Source organism: Neovison vison, chromosome 4, assembly GCF_020171115.1.
Source record: "Neovison vison isolate M4711 chromosome 4, ASM_NN_V1, whole genome shotgun sequence".
Taxonomy (NCBI): Eukaryota; Metazoa; Chordata; class Mammalia; order Carnivora; family Mustelidae; genus Neogale; species Neogale vison.
This window is the reverse complement of record NC_058094.1, coordinates 327,819-347,087: the sequence shown is the minus strand read 5'-3', so window position 1 is coordinate 347,087 and position 19,269 is coordinate 327,819. Positions and strand designations below refer to the sequence as shown.

General features: G+C 57.8%; 1 protein-coding gene across 8 annotated transcripts in view; it reads right to left on the bottom strand.

The window, feature by feature from the left end:
- Positions 1–19,269, bottom strand: part of ARHGAP39 (Rho GTPase activating protein 39) — a 93,208-nt gene that overhangs the window by 21,699 nt on the left and 52,240 nt on the right. For 7 of the 8 annotated variants that reach the window (XR_006384164.1, XM_044244701.1, XM_044244698.1 and 4 more), the window contains exons 3-4: positions 16,438–16,872; positions 2,850–2,933 (exon numbers count right to left, since the gene is read on the bottom strand). Coding sequence is in view for 7 of the 8 variants with exons in the window: in XM_044244701.1 (XP_044100636.1) it covers positions 2,850–2,933; positions 16,438–16,872 (519 nt within the window). In the remaining variant the exon portion in view is untranslated. The remainder of the gene's footprint in view (positions 1–2,849; positions 2,934–16,437; positions 16,873–19,269) is intronic. The other variant, XM_044244703.1, reaches the window with a different exon arrangement.

Sequence of the window (19,269 nt, the reverse complement as noted above, 5' to 3'; positions counted from 1 at the left end):
GAGGCAAAGTCCGAGTGGCAGGACTCGGGGTCAGGCTGCCATTCCTGGGGACTCTGCTCCTTGCTGCTGGAGGCCGAGGGAAGGGTGGTGGTTCATGTGTCAGGGTCCAGCAGACCCTGAGGACTGGCTTGGGGATCCAGAGATCTGGGACTGGACTCCAGCCTGCCCGTCCCTGGCTGTGGGGCTTGGGAAAAATCACTTGCCATCTCTGACTCAGTGTCCTCATTTATTCTCAGGAGGGTCGAGTCACAGAATGTGATACCATCAAGTGCTTAGCTCAGTGCTGACGCGCAGGAGACGCTCAGCGGGGAGCGCTCTTTCCGCCCTCTCTCCCACCACTCCGCAGACGGTGACCCAGCCCTGGTGCCAGGGCCCTTGTGGGGCTGTGGGGTAAAGAATGATCCCTGCCTGCTGGACAGCGCTGAGGGCCCGCCCGAGGAGGCACCCTGCGGCCCGTCAGTGGTGGGCCATCAGAGCTGTGCCGGAAGATGAGGAGGGTGGGAGAGTCAGGGGCCAGAGCACACGACACGCTCAGATGACGCACCTGTTTCAGGACCCAAGAACGGTTCCATCTAGTCAGGGCAGAAACGGGAGAGACCGAGGCAGGGGGAAGGCAGACCCCTTGGAGGCCTTGGCCTCCACCATGCATACCGCGCCCCTGGGCCGAGCGAGAGGCCGAGCTCCCAGCACCGCAGCGTGCGTGTGCACCCCACGGAAGCCACGCCAGGCCTGCGGCCCATGCAGGAACCTCTGGGTCATGGACTCCAAGTCACACTTGGGAAAATGGGCCCAGAGATGGCCCTTGGTCACGGGGAGGAGCCCAGCAGCCAGGAGGGGCGCACCACTGTCAGGCTGCCCCGCACTGGCAGCTTCAGCTCTTGTCCTCAGGCCAGGCCCTTCCTGAGCCCCATACCCTGTGTTCCCACCTGACCCCACGGCTCTGCTCTTCTTCTGGAAGCCCTCTTTGAAGCCCTACATCCAGGTCCCAGGCCCTGCTGCTGCCTCCGGTGCGCTCCTCCACCTCTGACCGCTGGGTGGCCGCATGGCCCAAATGCCTGGGGCCAGCCTTTCTACCCAGTCCGACCTCCCTGGCCTGCCCTCAGGCCTGTGTCCTTATGGTTCCCCAAACCCAGGAAGCCTGTCCCTCACCCATGCCTTAACCCCACATCAACTCTACTAGGTCGAAGTGCCCAGGCAGAGAGTCACACCGTCTTTACATAGAATGAGACGACGGCTTGCTCTGGTTTTCAGTGACTCTTTCAAACCACGAGAGAAGGACGAGAACATCCACGCACCGGAAATGCTGGAGAGACCCCAGCAGGGCAGAGGTGGCATGGAAAGGGCAGGAGCAGGGAGGGAGGGCTCCATTCAGCTCAGACTACTTCTCCACGGCCTCTTTTCAAAAGGAGAACGGAGAGCCCCTCACACGACCACAGCCTGGGGAACTGAGGCCGTGTATGTGGACGCCGGACCCCTGTAACGGAACCTTGCTCATGCGGACAAGAAACTGTACACCTGAAGTTCTGTTTGGAAAACCACCTGAGCTGCGCAGCCTCCAACTGCCCCGCAGCGCTGCGGGTCTGCCACGCCCCTGCACCTGGAGCGGACGGGCTGTCTGCCAGGCATCCGGTCACTGCCCTTGCCCTGCTCAGGGAGCTGACCAGCACATGGCCTTAGGCGGGCAGCACAAGCCTCCCCCACTCCCCGTCCCCCTGGCAGACCCTGCTCACAGTCCTGCTTCCCTAGTCCGTGCACACACTCTACCTTCCCGTGCTTCCTACTCTGGCTGGTTAAGTACCTTTGTTCCTAAAACTGCAATGTTCCGTTTTCATATCCAGCTCAGGAGACCCCAGGGCAGCAGAGCCAGGGCCCCAAGAAGCCACCAAAGACCAGGTGGGCATGGGCTCCCTAAAGGGTGTGGGGGACTTGAGAGAGAGCACCGAACCCTAACCACTAGACCACCAGGGAGGTTGGGTGTGGGGGACTTGAGAGGCAGCCCACCAGAGCACCGCGCAATCCACAGGAAACAGGAAGTGTGAAGGCCTGCCCTGACCTACCTTCACTGCAGCAGGCGCACCGAGGGCCCACCCAGTCAGCCCCCTCTGCGCCCTGCTTTACCGAGGACACAGAAGCACAGGGCCTACAGAACCCACCCACCGGCACACGCCCACACTTGTGGACCCGGGTAGGCTCAGATCCCATTCCACATCAACAAACCCGCCAGCTCTTCCAAGATCAACGTTTCAGCTGTCTGAGTGAACCCCAAAGGCCTCTCAGGTCTTCAGATCCCTCCCCAACCCTGGTATCTCTCCTGCTGGTCCGTGTTGAGGGCTCCTAGGCTACTTGGAGGCACAGCACCCCACCTGGACCTACGAGCTGGCTGAGGATGGCCCCAGTCTGACAGAGCGTCGTGTCTGGAACCCTGCAAGGCCAAGCCAGGACCAAGAGAAACCAACGTCCACTTCCCTCCTTATGATGAACACCAACCTTCCCAACTTCACCCAGGAAGCGCTCTGCTCAGGCCTGGAGCTCCAGGGGAGAATTCGTGTGGCGGAGTCCCCCGGGGACTCAGCCCTGTTAGGGGCAATGGCTCCATGGCTCCCCAAACCGGTGGTGACAAGCTTCTTCCACCTTCCTGAGAGCTGCCACGTGAACCTGGGGACCACTCCAAAAGGCCTCTGCCCAGGTGCTGGTAGCCCCATAGCCTCCCCTTCTGTCCCTCTGGCCAGTACGGGACCTCACATGCTTCCGGACTCTTGAGCCAGACTCTGCTGCAGCATCCCCTGAGTTGCCAGGAAAACCACCCTCCAGTCAGGAGACAGGACCAAGTGTGAGCCACTGGGTTCTACCTGTAGTGAAGAAGCTGGCCGTCCACATTATAATCCCGGTAAATCTCATAGTCCTTCTCGAGGAACACTCCTGGTGGGGAAGAGCTGGAACACAGGAAAATGAAGACATGAGCATAAGTGAAATAGCTCAAAAAAACATGGTACATCCAAAACAACCAGCCTTTCACTTTTAAGTATGTAAGTGTCATTCTTTTAGTTTTTCAGGAAAATACCCCAGTGTCCAGCCCACAAAGCTATCCCCTTCATCAGGTCAAAGGGTTACTTCCTCTGCCCTAAGCCTGCCTCACTGCACATGGCCTGGACAAAATGGACTGGAGACCCACCTGCCCTCCAGCAGGGACAGCTCCACTGCAGCCCTGTCCACAGGCTGGGGGACAGGCAAAGACACTGACTGTCCCATCCTGAATTTTAGGAGCTCACATGACTTGGAACCGGGGCTTCTACCCTAAGACCCTACTGGTGGATTAGTAAGAACCATGACTTTAGGGGCGGCTGGGCGGCTCAGTCATTAAGCATCTGCCTTCAGCTCAGGCCATGATCCCAGGGTCCTGGGATCGAGCCCTGCATTGGGCTCCCTGCCCGCTGGAAAACCTGCTTCTCCCTCTCCCACTCCTTCTGCTTGTGCTCCCTCTCGGTCAAATAAATAAAAGCTTTAAACAATAACAACAACAAAAAAAACCACGTGACTTTGATCAGATGACCCGAGAAGGAAGCAGTGTTAGAAATACTCTCACAATGGGGGTAGGAGGGGGCGTGCCTGGGTGGCTCAGTCAGCTGAACATCCAGCTCTTGATTTCGGCTCAGGTCATGATCTCAGGGTCCTGGGATCGAGCCCCACGTCAGGCTCCACACTCAAGGGGGAGTCTCCTTGAGGCTCTCCCTCTCTCTATGCCTGTCCCCCTGTTCTTTCTCTCAAATAAATAAGTCTTAAAAAAAAATACTCTCATGGGGTTGATAAACTTCTTAAAAGTGGGGCTGTGGAGCATAACAGGCCCTCACTATCTGGGAAATATATTAGTGGGTGATTATCTTGGCAGATGTTCAAAGACGTGATCAAATTAATGTCTATGATTTAAAAACTCAGTAACGGGGCGCCTGGGTGGCTCAGTGGGTTAGAGCCTCTGCCTTCGGCTCAGGTCATGATCCGGGGTCCTAGGATCGAGCCCCACATCGGGCTCTCTGCTCAGCAGGGAGCCTGCTTCCCCCCCTTCTCTCCGCCTGCCTCTCTGCCTGCTTGTGATCTCTGTCAAATAAATAAATAAAATCTTAAAAAAACAAAAACCAAAACTCTCAGTAATTCAGAAGTAAAAGAAAATTTACTTGACTCGACCAAGAATACCCACATTAAATTCAAGGCCTTCACGATTTTAGTAGTGAAAGGCTGAAAGCACAAAGTCAGAATGAGAGAACACGTCCTCTCGGCACCAGTAAGTCTAGTCAATGCAGTAAGACGAAAAAGGAAAGAGATTTAAATATTTGAAAGAGATAAAATTGTCATTAGTTGTGACCCTAGAGAAAGTAAAGGAATCAACGGAACAACTACTAAAGGTATTAGGGAGACTTGTAATTTATCACTTGTGTGATAGAGGAGACCAACAGCTCTTCTGTGCATTAGCAGAAATTTCTAGAACAAAGCGCACCTTCATCACAGCAATAACCACAGAAATATCACAAAATCCCAGGCCCACGTTAAAAAGGAATACATTGGAGGCGCCTGGGTGGCTCAGTCGTTAAGTGTCTGCCTTAGGCTCAGGTCATGATCCTGGGATCCTAGGTTCAAGACCTGCCTGGGATCCTAGGTTCTTCCTCTGCCAGCTCTGCCTGTTCTGCCTACTACTCTCTCTGACAAATAATCTTTAAAAAAAAAAATCCTAAAATAACTAAATAAAAAGGAGTACATTAGGTCAGTATGAATAAAACTATAAATTTTGGGGCCCCCGGGTGGCTCAGTGGGTTGAGCCTCTGTCTTCGGCTCAGGTCATGATCTTAGCGTCCTGGGATCGAGTCCCACATCGGGCTCTCTGCTCGGCAGAGGGCTTCTCTGCCTGCTTCTCTGCCTACTTGTGATCTCTACCTGTCAAATAAACAAATAAAATCTTAAAAAGCAAACAAAAAACTACAAATTTTCTATTAAGGTACACAGAGGAGTCAGAATACATACAAGGTTCCTTGGACAGGAAAACTCAATAATTATGAAGATATAACTTCAAAATTGGTCAATACACTTAATGTAATTTTAATAACATTTCCAATAGGAAGGAATGTTTTAGAACTCAGGGTGTTTGGAAAGTTAACCCCCAAAAATAAACAAGTAAGAATAACTCAGAACAAGTTCAGAAATTATAATGGGAGCGATAACTTTTACCATTAGATACTTCACATGTATACTAGAAACAAACGTGTCCAGCAACGGGAGCTTGTATTCTCAGTATTGTTCATACTGAGAAACAGAATGTTTGTGGAAATACTGTTATAGTATTTAATTTTCTTTTTTAAAAAGACTTTATTGGGCACCTGGGTGGCTCAGTGGGTTAAAGCCTCTGCCTTTGGTTTGGGTCATGATCTCAGGGTCCTGGGATCGAGCCCTGCATCGGGCTCCCTGCTCAGCGGGGAGCCTGCTTCCTCCTCTATCTCTCTGCCTGTTTCTCTGCCTACTTGGGTTCTCTGTCAAATAAATAAATAAAATCTTAAAAAAAAAAGATTTTATTTATTTGGGGCGGGGGAGAGCGCAAGCAGGGGGAGCAAGCAGAGGGAGAAGCAGGTTCCCCCTGAGCAAGGAGTCTGATACCGGGCTCGACCCCAGGACCCTGGGATCAGGACCTGAGCTGAAGGCAGACGCTTAACTACTGAGCCACCCAGGCTCCGCTGCTGTAGTATTTTCAGAACTGCAAAGGTAAATGCCAGAGAACTGAGAGATAGCATTCAGTGGGTTTTTAAAATTTTTCTTCTGTCAAACTATATGTACTAGAAAGTACAACTAATGTGCATTGCTTCGCTAATACAAAAGTTATTTTAAAAGCTGAATAAATGAATGGCTAATGTTAACAGTGGCTGCTGGTGTTTTTGTAACACATAATCATGCTACAGAACAAACAGCTAGAAACATGAAAAATGATGTATCACGCAAACGCAGCTGTACGCCACCTGCATGTACATTTACATCAGCTGGTACATCCCTCCTCCTCCTGGTGGGCCGCCAGCAGCCGACAGGGGTCCTGCAGATCCGGGAGCACCTGACTGTTGGCCAGAGATGCAGCGACAACCCCGCCCGTTCCCTGTGCTCACAGTGCTTTGTCACATGTGCCCAGGCCAGGCTGGTACACATGGTTCTTTCTTCAAAGTTAAAACCAGCAGTGTTTCCACCACCAGACTGCCACCTTGGCCGCCTGGAGATACTCCTTTTAAATTTTGTGCTGTCACAGACCCCTGGGCCCTGACACTTCCCTCTCTGTTTCCAATTCCAGCCACCAGTGTCTAGGGCTGTCACCTCTCCTCCAGACTGCTGCTAAGCCAGGGAAGCACCCACTCCATGCTAGGTCTGGGCTGGGGGCAGGGAGACGAGGCAGGGGAGGCAGACACACTTCTGCCGCCAGAGCTCCCCCTTGGTGCGTGGCCCACAGGGAACGACCCAGAGTTTCAGGAAGCAGCAGGAGCCAGACAGGGAGCAAGCCCAAGGAGGGAGGCCGGGAACAGCTCTCTGAGAGGGGCATTTGGGCAGCGAACAGGGCAAACAGGAAACTAGGCAGAGGGATCTCAAAGGAGGGATAAGCCTGGCACCCCGCAGGACAGGAACGCGGCCTCGGTGCTAAGGTGCGGTGAGCTCTGAGTGAGGGTACAAAGGGGCGCTGGAGACAGATCGCACGGGGCCCTCTGGGTGGGCCACATGGAAAGCCTGCCAAGCTACAGCCCCCGAGCCAAGAGCAATCTGCTGCCTAGTTTGTACAGCCGGTTTTGTGGGCTAAGAATGGCTTTTATATCTAAAAAAGAATTGCTAGCAAAATGTGAAAATTACAAGAGCTAATTTAAATTTCAGTGTCCATAAGTAACCGGTTACAGGAACCGAGCCCTACTCACTGGTTTCTGTGTTGTCTGTGGCTGCTTTTGCATAGTAACAGCAGAGTCACGTCACCCCGCCAGAGGCCAAAAGTGGGGCTCCGAGCGCTTGGTGCTGGGGCTCAGCAGAGCACAAAGGGCAGAGACGTAGCTGTAACCCCACAGGGTTGAGGGCATTGCACATCACCATCTTGAACAGCCTTTGTTACGTTTTTTAAAGATTTATTTATTTGAGAGGCAGGGGGCAGAAAGAGAGAGTCTTTTCTTTCTTTCTTTCTTTCTTTTTTTTAAAGATTTTTATCTATTTGTCAGAGAGAGAGAGACCGCACGAGCAGAGGGAGAAGCGGACCCCCCGCTGAGCAGGGAGCCCTATGCAGGGCTGGACCCCAGGACCTCGGGATCATGATCTGAGCTGAAGGCAGATGCTCAACTGAACCCCCCAGGCGCCCCCGGGGGACAGAGTCATAACCAGTGTCTGCACTGAATGCAGAGCTCGACGGGGGGCTTGATCTTACCACTGAGGTCATGGCCTGAGCTGAAACCAGGAGTCAGACATTTAGCCGAGGGGGCCACCGAGGCGCCCTGTGTTTGTTACATGTTTACTCCGTGTGCACGCCCGCACCACCGCAGTGAGAGAAGCTGGCCCTGCCGGTTACCTCCCTGTCCCCGTCGGCACTGCCAGACCAACTGCTCACCACAACACCCCGACTCAGGCACCAGTCAGAGGAAGTTTAAACAGACACTGGAATGGAAATCTCATCGCAGCGGAACTACTTCACAAAACGAGAAGGACTCTTCCGACAAGTCAGTTTCCAAGTGGCTCATTCATTAGCTAAACAAGGAAAACTGTTCACTGGTGACTGGTTAAATTCTTATTTTTGAAGATTTTATTCATTTATTTGACAGAGACAGAGAGAATGGGAACACAAGCAGGGGGAGTGGGAGAGGGGAAGCAGGCTCCTCGCTGAGCAGGGAGCCCGATGTGGGACTGGATCTCAGGATGCTGGGATCATGACCTGAGTGGGAGGCAGAGGCTTAAGGACTGAGCCGCCCAGGCGCCCCCAGTGACCGGTTAACTGACTGCAGCAGAGAACAGAACCCTGCGGGAGTCTGTCCGCCTTTCGGCAAGGACAGCTGCTTGCAGAGCTGCGGACAGTCCGCTGCAGCAGGAGCCCGGGACTCACGAGGGTTTCTTGGGCTTTTGGCGGTGTCTGGGCGCCACCGACACTCCCCTGCCCTCACAACGGAGTCGGTGGGCAGTGGGAAGCGACGGAGGAACCAGCCTCCAGGCTAGGAAAGACCCTCCCTCTCTTTCTGCTCCTGCCTCTCAAATAAATAAGTCTTTTTTTTCTTCTTCAAATAAATAAGTCTTAAAGAAGCGTAACAAAGGCTGTGCGGGAGGAACCAGCACAGCTGAGAGTGTCCCAGGAGCCGAGGAGACGCACCGCAGGGGTGACCAGGCTGGCGGTGCAGCCGGGAAGGCTCGGCCGCAGCGCTCCCCGGCCCGTGGGACGGAGCTGAGGGGCCACGGCTGCTCGGCGTGCGGTCCGCGGGGCTGCTCTGCGGGACACCCTGGCCCGCACAGTGGTGCCCACTGCAAGCTTCATGTGCTCTCCTGGACTCTGCCAAAAGCAGAACATCCTGACCTGCCCACCAGGGGCGGCTCCACGGCAGAAACTCTTCTCAAACTCTGTGCTGAGACAGATTTTCTATTTTCTTTTTTTAAGATTTTATTTATTTATTTGACAGATCACAAGGAGGCAGAGAGGCAGGTGGGGGGGGCAGGCTCCCCGCTGAGCAGAGACCCCCCCCCCCCATGCGGACCAGGACCCTGAGACCATGACCGGAGCCGAAGGCAGAGGCTCCACCCCTGACCCCCGGGCGCCCCAGACTTTACGTTTCTTAACGAACTCAAGCGAACATCATTTCTCTGTGCAACGGACACCGGTGGCGACCAGCGTCTGAGTCGCCGGCGTCCCCGCGGCCAACGGCACGAGCCGGCGCGGGAGAAACGCCCCTGTTCGGAAACGCACCCTGTGGCGCACGAGGCCCCTCACCCGAGCCGGTTCGTCGTCTGCAGCGTCGTGGCTCGCGACCAGGCGACCCTCCAGAGGAGAGTCGGCGAGAACCGGTGGACGCCGCCCACGGACGGAAGCCCCAGAGCCGCGTCACCAGCCTCAGCAGACGGGCGCGCGCGGTCCCGGGCTCGGGGCGGCCCCCCCGGCCCCCCCGGCCCCCCGCCTCCGAGGCCCCGCGGAAGGTGCGGCGCGCGGAGGAAGACCCGCCGGAGGCCGACCCAGAGCGGACACGCGGTGGCGGCGCCGCCGGGAACAGCGCGTGGCCAGGCCCGGACGCGTGGGCCGCGAAGCGAAGCAAAAAGGCTGACCGCGTAGAGCCGGGACGACGGACGTGGGAAGCGCCTGCGGCCGGAGCCTCGGGGAACCGGGCAAGCTCGGGGGCGCGGCGCGCCGGGTCCGCGGGGACGCGGGAAAAGGAAGAAGAATCCGAGCGCCTCCGTGAGCCGCGGCCGGACGGACCGGAGACCCGGGAGAAAGGTCCTTCGAGAAAGGCCTCGACGGACCCCAACCGCAGCCCTAGCCCAACCCTACGGCCTCGGGGCTGCGGAAGCTCCCGACAGCCCGAGGGAGGAACACGGCGACCGCGTGCGGGCGAGCCGCGGGCACAGCGAGGGGAGCACCGGCGTCCGGGCAGCGCGGTCGAGGCCCAGGAGGGCGGCGGCGCGGGGACGCCCGTCCGTCAGGGCCCGCGACGCCGCCCTCACGCTCTTCCCGCGGCGGGAAGACGTCCTTCCTCAGGAGCGGGAGCGACGGGCTGCGGCGCACACGCGCACGGCCGGCGTCGACCCGGAGGGCTCGGGCCCAGGGCGTCCGGCCCGCGAAACCGCGCAGACCCGAGGGGCACCGGGAACCCGAGACGGCGACGACCCACAGCCTGCGACACGCGCTCCTTCTCCTCACGCCTCGTCACAGCGTCCGGCCGCGCGGAACCGACCGCGGCGTCTCAGGAGCTTCGCCGGGCGCGGCCCACCCAGACCAGGAGGACCCGGCACGGCCCCGACGGGGCGGCCGGACCCCGCACCGAGGAGCGCGACACAGCCGGGGTGAAGCGGAGTCAAAGGAGGTCCGCCCGGCCCCGAACGCGAAGCACAGGACACGCAGCCTGGCGACCGACTCGGCCTCGCCGGACCCGCCGCTCCACGGCCGCGAGCGCCCGCAGTCCCCGGCGGCGACGAGAGGAGAGGCCGCGGGGCTACGGAGGGCGCGGCCCGGAAGAAAGCCCCAGTCAAAGCCTAAAGCAGGTCAAACGGTGGGAGGAAGCGAGCCCGCGTCACCACCTCCCAAGAACCTGGGGCGCCTGCATCAATCCGAGCAGATTCCGCAGCAAAACACCCTGACAGCCGCCGAGCGCGCCGTTTTCGGAAGAAAAAGGGGCCCCTTCGCCGAGCGGCGCCGCGCGGACCCGGGAAGCCCCCCGGGCCGGCCGCGCTGACCAGCCGCACGAGCGCCGCCCGAGGAGCGCCGGACGCGCAGGGGGTCCGCCGGGGCCGGGCCGCGAGCCTCCCGCCGCGGACGGCGTCTCAGCCCGGCCGGGTCCCCGTCCTCGCCCCGGCGCCGCGGAGAGCCCCGCGCGGAGCTGCTCGCGAGCGGAGGAAGGAGGCCGGGCCGCAGGCGGAAACCGCGACCGGAGGCGCCGAGGGCGGCGGCGGCGCTCGTCCGCGGTGACGGCGAAGGGCGCACTCCGCGCTCCCGGTCCCGGCGGCCGAGGGGAGCCCCCGCGCGCGCTGCTGCCCTGCGGGGAGACGCGGCTCTGGCTTGGTCTGCGCTCCCTGGACGCGGACGCAGCGTCGCACTTCCGCTCCGGACTTCCGCTCGCTCTTCCGCTCCGGACTTCCGCACCGGACTTCCGCTCGCTCTTCCGCTCCGGACTTCCGCTCCAGACTTCTGCTCGCTCTTCCGCACCGGACTTCCGCTCCGGACTTCCGCGCGTCACTGCCCTGCGCGTCTCCACGTCGGACCCACAGCGACTTGCGCTCGCTCCGCGACAAGGAACACGAAGGGCTGGGGACTGACGACCGCAGGCCCCTGGAGCGGCCCCGCACTCACAGGGGACCAGCGGCCCGGCAGGGTGGGCGCTCCCCAAAGCCCAAGTCAGGGTCCCCTGGGAACGCCGCCTGGACCTCCCGCGACCCCGAAGACGACCGGGCTCCCGGGGCCCGGGCCGCTGCGAGCAGACACGCGGGCACCAGCATGGCCAGGGCGGAGGGGACAGTTTGGAAGATGAAGAGCGAGTCCTTCCTAGTGCCCCAGGAAAGGAGCCCCAGACAGATTCAGGCCTCAGTGTGAAAATAAAACTGTGAGGTAGGGGCGCCTGCGGGGCTCAGGGGGTTAAGCCTCTGCCTTCAGCCCAGGTCATGATCTCAGGGTCCTGGGATCCAGCCCCGCATCGGGCTCTCTGCTCGGCGGGGAGCCTGCTTCCCTCTCTCTCTGCCTGCCTCTCTGCCTCCTTGCGGTGTCTGTCTCTGTCAAATAAGTAAATATACTTAAACAAAACAAAACAAACTGTAAGGTGAAGGCGGGACATGCAAGGGAATGGGTGTCGGCCAAGGAAGAACTTTTTATTTAAAATATTAAAAGCGAAAAAAATAAAATAAAATAAAATATTAAAAGCGTAAACCACAAGGACAAAAGACTGATCAACGTGGCTGCATGAAAATCGAGGACAAAGGACCCAGTAAGCAGTCAGGTGACAGAGGACAGGACGCCCATAACATCTACGAGGATCAATGAGCAATTGATATTAGCAACATACAAGGAACTCCTGCAAACTACCCAGAAAGTAAACCAGCAACTCCAGTGGGAAAATGATACCAAACTGGAAGCAACAAATGGTGAACGCGCTCATGAGGAGAGAATGAGCCTCAGAGGCAAAGAAGAAATGAAAACGAGTGGGCTGGTGAGACCCCCCCCCAATAAAGCCGGGTGCTGGGATCCTGTGGCAGCCGCACAGACCCCAGGACCCTCACCCAGACCCCTGGTGGTGGAGCTGCAGGGCCACCCCACAGTCGGAAGAGCAGCACCCCAACCGAGGACCCACACACGATGAGAGCACACGTGGACCGCAAGACACACGCCAGGTGCATGGGGTGTGAGCAGCCTGCGGACAACCGCGGGACAGGGCCACAGAGAAGAGTGTGTGCCTCAAAGGACACCGAGACCATCAACCAATCCCTTTGCTGGGTCAGTGATCTAAGGAGACAGAACAGCAAGTGTCCTGCCAACCCAGAGACAGGTGTCCAGAACTGGCGTCCAGTAAACCCAACAGCTATCAATTATTTATAAGAAACACACTCAAAGTATAAGGAAAGGACTGTAGTTTGGGGAGACATGTTCAGAGGTCGAAGCAGCAGTGTTACGTGATACCAATCTGACTTCAAGGCAAGGAGAGGGAAACCACTTGACGACAAAAGCAGTTAATTCCCCAGGAAAACCTAACAGTCCCAAATTCATGCACGACCAACCCACAGCTCCAACACAGAAGCAGCAGTGCCGGACAGATGAAAGGAGAAACAGATGAATCTTAGCAACCCAGGAGCCTCAACCTCTTCAGAAGTGACACACCAGGCAGACAAAAAATCAGTAAGAAACTTGACTGATACCAACAGATCTGACCTTACCAACACACAGAGAACCTTAGACCTAACAAACGGGTAAGAAATTATTTTTTAAATATTCACAAAACCATTTATAAAATTCAGGATTTAAGCCACAAAGCAAATCTCATAAACAATACTAACAAAAGCCACCCCCCTATGTTTTCTGACCAAAATGAAATTACGTTGGCAATGAAGAACAAGAATGAAAAATAACCCATAGTTTTAGAAATTAGGACATTTATAAGTTACAAATCAGTCAAAGAAGAAACCATAATTAAAACCAGAAAATATTTGGGGCGCCTGGGTGGCTCAGTGGGTTAAGCCGCTGCCTTCGGCTCAGGTCATGATCTCAGGGTCCTGGGATCGAGTCCCGCATCGGGCTCTCTGCTCAGCGGGGAGCCTGCTTCCCCTCTCTCTGCCTGCCTCTCTGTCTACTTGTGATTTCTCTCTGTCAAATAAATAAATAAAATCTTTAAAAAAAAAAACACCAGAAAATATTTGGGGCGCCTGGGTGGCCCAGTCAGTTGGGTGTCAGACTCTCGGTTTCGGCTCAGGTCACGATCACAGGTCCTGTCGAGTCTCACACCGGGCTCCCTGCTCAGTGGGGAACCTGCTTCTCCCTCTCCCTCTCCCTCTGCCCCTCCCCCATGTGTGTGCGTGCACCTGCTCGCTCTCCCCCTTTCCTTGCCCCTCCCTCACACTCACGCTGTCTCTCTCAAATAAATAAAATCTTTAAAAAAAAGTTAGCAATCTCTATTTTGAAAAGTACACAGAACAAGTATTTTAGGAATGCAAGGAACACAGAACTGAATGCCAATTGCAGGAGTGTCCCTGCTCCAGAGGCCAGAAGTCCAAACTCCAGCTGTGGGAGGGTCTGGCTCCTTCTGGAGGCTCTGGGGGACAACAGTCCCAGGCCTTTCTCCAGCGGCTGGTGGAGCTGGCAGTCCTGGGCATCCCAGGGCTTGCGGACACATCGCTCGGTCTCTGCCTCCGTTGTCATTTGTCTTCTCCTTATGTCTCTGTTCTTACGAGGACATCCGTCCTACCTGGTTAAGGCCCACCCTCTCCGGTGTAACCTCACTCATCACATCTGCAAGAGCCCTATTTCCAAGTTCCCAGGTTGAGCTCCTGGGGTTAGGACTTCAGCCGATCTCGGGGGGGTCACAGGCCAACCAACAGCAATATCAATAGACTTAGCAAATATACTTGATAAAACGGTACATCCATTCACAAAAGCCTGACAACAGAAGGGGGTACTTCTTGTGCCCGACAATGTCACCACATCATCAGGACAGCAGGCACGCAGGCTCAGCCCGGGGGCAAGGCCAGGCACTGGGGCTAGAACAGCAGGCGCCCAGCAAACGTGGCAGAAACAAGACTGAAACATACGAGTCGACCTGCATGTTAACAGGAAAGATCAGAAGACCGGACTTTAGGATATAAAGTAGATACAGCACCTGGAACTAAGCCTTAAAAATATGCAAGTCCAAGGGGCGCCTGGGTGGCTCAGTGGGTTAAAGCCTCTGCCTTTGGCTCAGGTCATGATCTCAGGGTCCTGGGATCGAGTCTTGCATCGGGCTCTCTGCTCAGCAGGAAGCCTGCTTCCTCCTCTCTCTCTCTGCCTGCCTCTCTGCCTACTTGTCATCTCTGTCTGTCAAATAAATAAATAAAATCTTTAAAATATATATATGCAAGTCCTTTGCAGAGAGAAGTGCTAACACACGCCATCTTATTGTGGGAAAAGACAATGTAACAGAGATGCCCATTTCCCCTGAGCTGACCCATAAACTCAGCACAATTCTAACCCAAATCCAAACAGGACTTGTGCTGGAAATCCTGACCGGGAGCTGATGCAGTAACCCCCCATCCCCACGGAACATGCGAGGCTCCGGAAGAGGACAGTCCCGCCCCGGGCAGCACAGCACAGAGCAGAGAAGGGCCGCCAGAGAGAGGGGGCGACAGACACATCTGCTTACAGAACCCTAAAAAGAATCCAATCTCTCCACCTAATTACAGAGATGGGTCAGCAACCAATAGGATAAAGAATTCAAAATCATCACACCCCGATGAAACGGAGACTCTGTGTGGTGAGCCCAGAGGCTGCGGAAGCTGACCCAACAGCGGGAGTGCGGCTGGGTCGGGGCACAGCGGGGGTCCCACAGGGACCCAGAGGCAGAGCCCACACCCATTTGCTTTCTCCTGGGTGCTCACCCCGGGAGCTCCGCAACCAGGGGAAGTGCTACTTTCTGGCAGCGACCCCCCCAGCGTCTCCTTAGGCCCACCCGGCCACCGCCTCTTTGGCTTCTGACCTCTGGGGAGAGTCCAAGGTAGGGGCCAGGGCAGGCCACCCCAAGATCTGTCACCACAGCAAACTGATTATTGTGCACGGAAGCCACTTGGGAAACCACTGGAGCAAGGTCAGACCCCGCTCTGTCCCCCGAAAGCTGAAGTAACCCTTCCACGTGGAGAACACCCTCCCTGGAGGGGCGGTAAAAAGACACACTTCTTGGGCGCCTGGGGGCCTCAGTCATCAAGCGTCTGCCTTCGGCTCAGGTCATGATCCCGGGGTCCTGGGATCAAGTCCCACATCGGGCTCTCTGCTCAGAAAGGAGTCTGCTTCTCCCTCTGCTGCTGCCCCTGCTTGTGTTCCCTCCCTCACTGTCTGTCAGTTAAATAAATAAATAAAAATCTTAAAAAAAAAAAAAAAAAGTCTCCCTTCTCACCAGAGGTAGGTGCTTCTTCACGGAGCGAGCCGGACAAAGAGACCTTGTTAACATCACCTCAGTCCAGACTCTGCGCAGAGTTCCTCCTAAATAAAGCTCCCAAAGGTCTGCTCTCTTTATCCTGATGATTCCTCACTAATTCACTGTCTCCTTGTCTAAAAAATATAAAAACTACCTGTGTTGGCCATTTCCTGGGGTCTCAATTTCATTACTGGACTTCTATGCATGGAATAAAACTGTTTTCTTCCTCCTGTTAATCTGACTTATGCCAATTTAATTCCAAACCCAGCCAGAAGAATCCCAGGAGGAAAGAAGGAGATTTCTGCCTCCCCAGTGCCAGCATTCCCACTGATCCGACCCATGGACATGCCCCACCTTCCTCAGCCCACTTAGGAGCGCCACAGCCGGCTGTCCAGCCCCCACAGGACCCCAAGCCTGCCGGTATGCCCATCCAACTGTTCCATGCAGAACAGCGGGGTCCAGCTCCCACCGATGGCGCCAACCACCCGTTTCCATCCTGGGCCCCTCGGACGCCCCCTTCACAGGAGCGAAATGGACCTGCAGCATCAACCAGGCTAGATCACTTTGTGGTTCCCACTGTCCCCGAGTGAGATCCAGCATCTCCACTCACACCCCATCCTTACCATCCTGTCTGGCCCTGAGGCCAATTATCCGTGTCCCTCCATGCTCCTGGGCTTCTTGTCACCTCCTGTCCCCAGGGCATACTGTCCTAGCACCTTCCTGAGCAGCCGATTCTTCTGGACTGGGCTCCCTGAGCGCTGGGCCCAGAGTCGAGCCAGCCAGGTGTGGGCACTGGGGTACACGGTGCTTCCGGGCGTCTGCCTCCAGTGGGTCTAACCCCACATCCATGCCCCCCCAGTGGACAGAACCAAATGATTTCATGGTCACAAGCCGGAAAACCTCCCGCCCCAGGTGCCTCCCAGCAGCCCTGCCTGGGAGAGGAGAGCCCTGCAGGGGGCAGCTCCCGGCCGCCCTTATCACCAACACGCGCCCCGGCCAGACGGCAGCAGCGAGGGCGTCTGGAGGACAAGGGTGGGAGCTGCTGGCACGAGGGTCGCCGCGGCCCCCTCCCCTCCGCGCCCCTCCGGTCCCCCTCCGGCCCGCCCGCCCGCCTCACCTGGCGCTCTCCTCCCTCAGAGCCCCAACGGCGGCCTGCCGGCCGGCCCTCCCCACAGGCTCCTGCGCCTTCTCGCCGGCGTCCGGCTCAGGCTCCAGGGAAGAGCTGGTGCTGCCCTCACGGCTGGCGCTGCTCGCCCTCCCGGGGCTGTTCTCCGCCGAGGCGCGGGGGGACTCGCTGTTCTGCTTCAGGGTCTGCAGCTTGGCGAGCGGGATGATGTCACAGTCCTGCGGCCGGTGCCACACGGTGCGCTGGGAGCTGGCGCTGTAGTAGTAGAAGCGCGACGTGCCGGGGTCGAACAGCTCCCACCACTGGTTCTCGCTGCAGCGCTTGATGCGGACGCCCGCGGGCGGGTCCCACACGCACTCGCCGGTGACCAGGTTGGCGTACATGCGCTCGCGGGTGCGCGGCTCGATGATCTCCACCCACTCCAGCCTGAGGAAGAGCAAGAGGAGCGTGAGCAGGCTCGGGCACGGCCTCGGGAGCGAGGGGCTCCCGCAGCCTGGCCCGGGACAAGGGGGCGGCCTCCAACCGCCGGCCCGCGGCCCACCCCGGGGCACCGCGCCTGTCCGCCACGTGCTGTGCCCCGCGTGCGCCAGCCGCTGTGCAGGCCCCTCCTTGCGGAGGGTGGTGTTTGTAGACCCTGTCCCCCATCTGCCGTCCCTCACACCAGGGCACCAAGCCAGACTGAAGCCCCATCCCTGACCCTCCAGAAGCTTGTTATTGACCGGGAGCTCGCCGTGGACACTTGGCCAAGCACCTCCCCGCTGGCCTCCAAGGCTCTAGCTCCCTGTCCTCAGAGGAAACTGCACACAGCTTGGCTGCGTCCGGCAGGGGGCCCTGGCTGCTCTCAGTTGGCCTGGCCACCACGGGCCACCACTGGCCGTCCACCTGCAGCAGGAATGGACGCCCCGTCTTTACACCGGGCCCAGCTGAGAAGCCCGGCCGGGCTGGGGTGTGACTTGTGCTCTGGTCCATGTTCTCCCTGGGGCTCCCAGAGCGTCCCCCACCTTAAGGACACTGTTTGCTTTTGAAGATTTTATTCATTTATTTTAGAGAGAGATACAGAGAGAGCCTGAGTGGACAAGAAGGGCAGAGGGAGAGGGAGAATCCCAAGCAGGTTCCCCATGGAGCGCAGAGCCCCACGCTGGGCTGGATCTCATGACCCTGAGGCCATGACCCAACGCCCAACCAACCACGTCACTCAGGCACCTCACCCCACCGTGCCGTAATGAAAACTACAGCTACTCAGAACAAGCCACTTTTAACATCAATATAGCTGATATCAGGGTGTGTCTGGCTGACATGCAGCACATTTTTATTCTGCTCCCAAGTTTCTGCATAATAACAACCCTTGAAACGCCGCGGACGGCTGTGCAGCGTGGGGGCTCTGTGTCCGTCAGCCCTTCTACTGTTCGGGAACCGCGTGATGGGCACGTCAGCATCACAGCGCTGGCCTCCGAGAGCCGACCTGTTCAAGGCCAGATGCCCCGCGCTGGAGGGAGAAGGACATTACGTACTGTCCGCTCCGAGCAGCTCGGAGGCTCTGGGGCCTCCTTCGGGGTCAACAGATGCTTCCAGAAGCTGGTGAGGAGGGCTGGGTGAGTCCTGGGTCTGTCTCGGCCAGCACCTGGACGTGGGCACCCGGCACAGCACAGCAAGGCCAGGTGGATGGACACTATGTGCACCCCGTCTGTGGGAAAGGGTGCCCCTGTGTGGGCAGGCAGTGAGGGGCAGTGGAGGCATGTGGAGCCATGGAGAGTGCTGGAGACGGGGGCACAGGGAGAGAAGGGAGCACGGCAGGACGAGGTGCAGGACCTGCCTACGGGGCCCACGGACCCCGAGAAGGGCCAGGCGATGCAGGCATACTCTCGAGCAGCAGGGTGCGTGAGAGAGAGCGTGGGGAGGAGTAAGCAGACATCTCTCCCAGCCGGACCTCGCCTGGGAAGCCAAGAGGAGCCAGGAGCAGGCAGGGAAGGTGGCAAGGCCACAGTGTGGCCTGTTCCGTCTGACCCGAGGGTAAACAGCCGCCGACTGGATGCTGGCAGAGCCGCCCTGCGGTGACGGGGTGGGGGAGTCGGGGTCATCGGCTAGGAGGAGGCCAGCGGACGGCGAGGTGAGTCCTGTCCCATACCCCCCGGGACCGGGCACAGAGCGACCCTTTCCCTCCCCCCCGACCCTCCCCAGCTGCCTGGCCCACAGGTCACATCCCCACCTCTCTGAGGGGGCCAGTGGGGGCCCCCACAACTGCACTCCTTAGTCCTCAATGGAACTGGGCCACTGGACACTACCGATCACCCCCTTTCACCTTCAAAGTTTTAACTTTTCGTTTTGAAACAGTCTTAGGCCATCAAGGCTGCTCTAACAGAACACGGCAGACCGGGCAGTTTACAAACAACAGACGTTTCTTGTTTGCAGTCCGGAAGCCGGATGTGGGAGTTCAAGGTGCTGCCGGGTTCGGGTGAGAACTGTTCCGACAGCAGACCGTGCTTGTCCCTGCGCCCTCGCACAGACAGCAGATGGGGCGGCGCGCTCTCCTGGGCTGCCGGTCCCATCACGGGTTCCACCCTCAACATCCTGTCCCCCCAAAGGCCCTGCCTCCACGCGCCGTCAACACGCACAGCACGGGGGGAAGCACTCAGCCTGGAACAGAAACACGGGAACAGAACAGTTAAAGCGACGGTGTTACTGCCCACGGGACACCGGCAGAGACCGCTCAGGGCGCCGTGCTCGAGCCTGGCAGGAGTGTGCGGCCGCGGCCACGGCAGCACCCCCATGGCTGCGGCCCCCTCCCTATGGTGAGGACGGGCCTCATGGGAGCCGCTTCAGGCA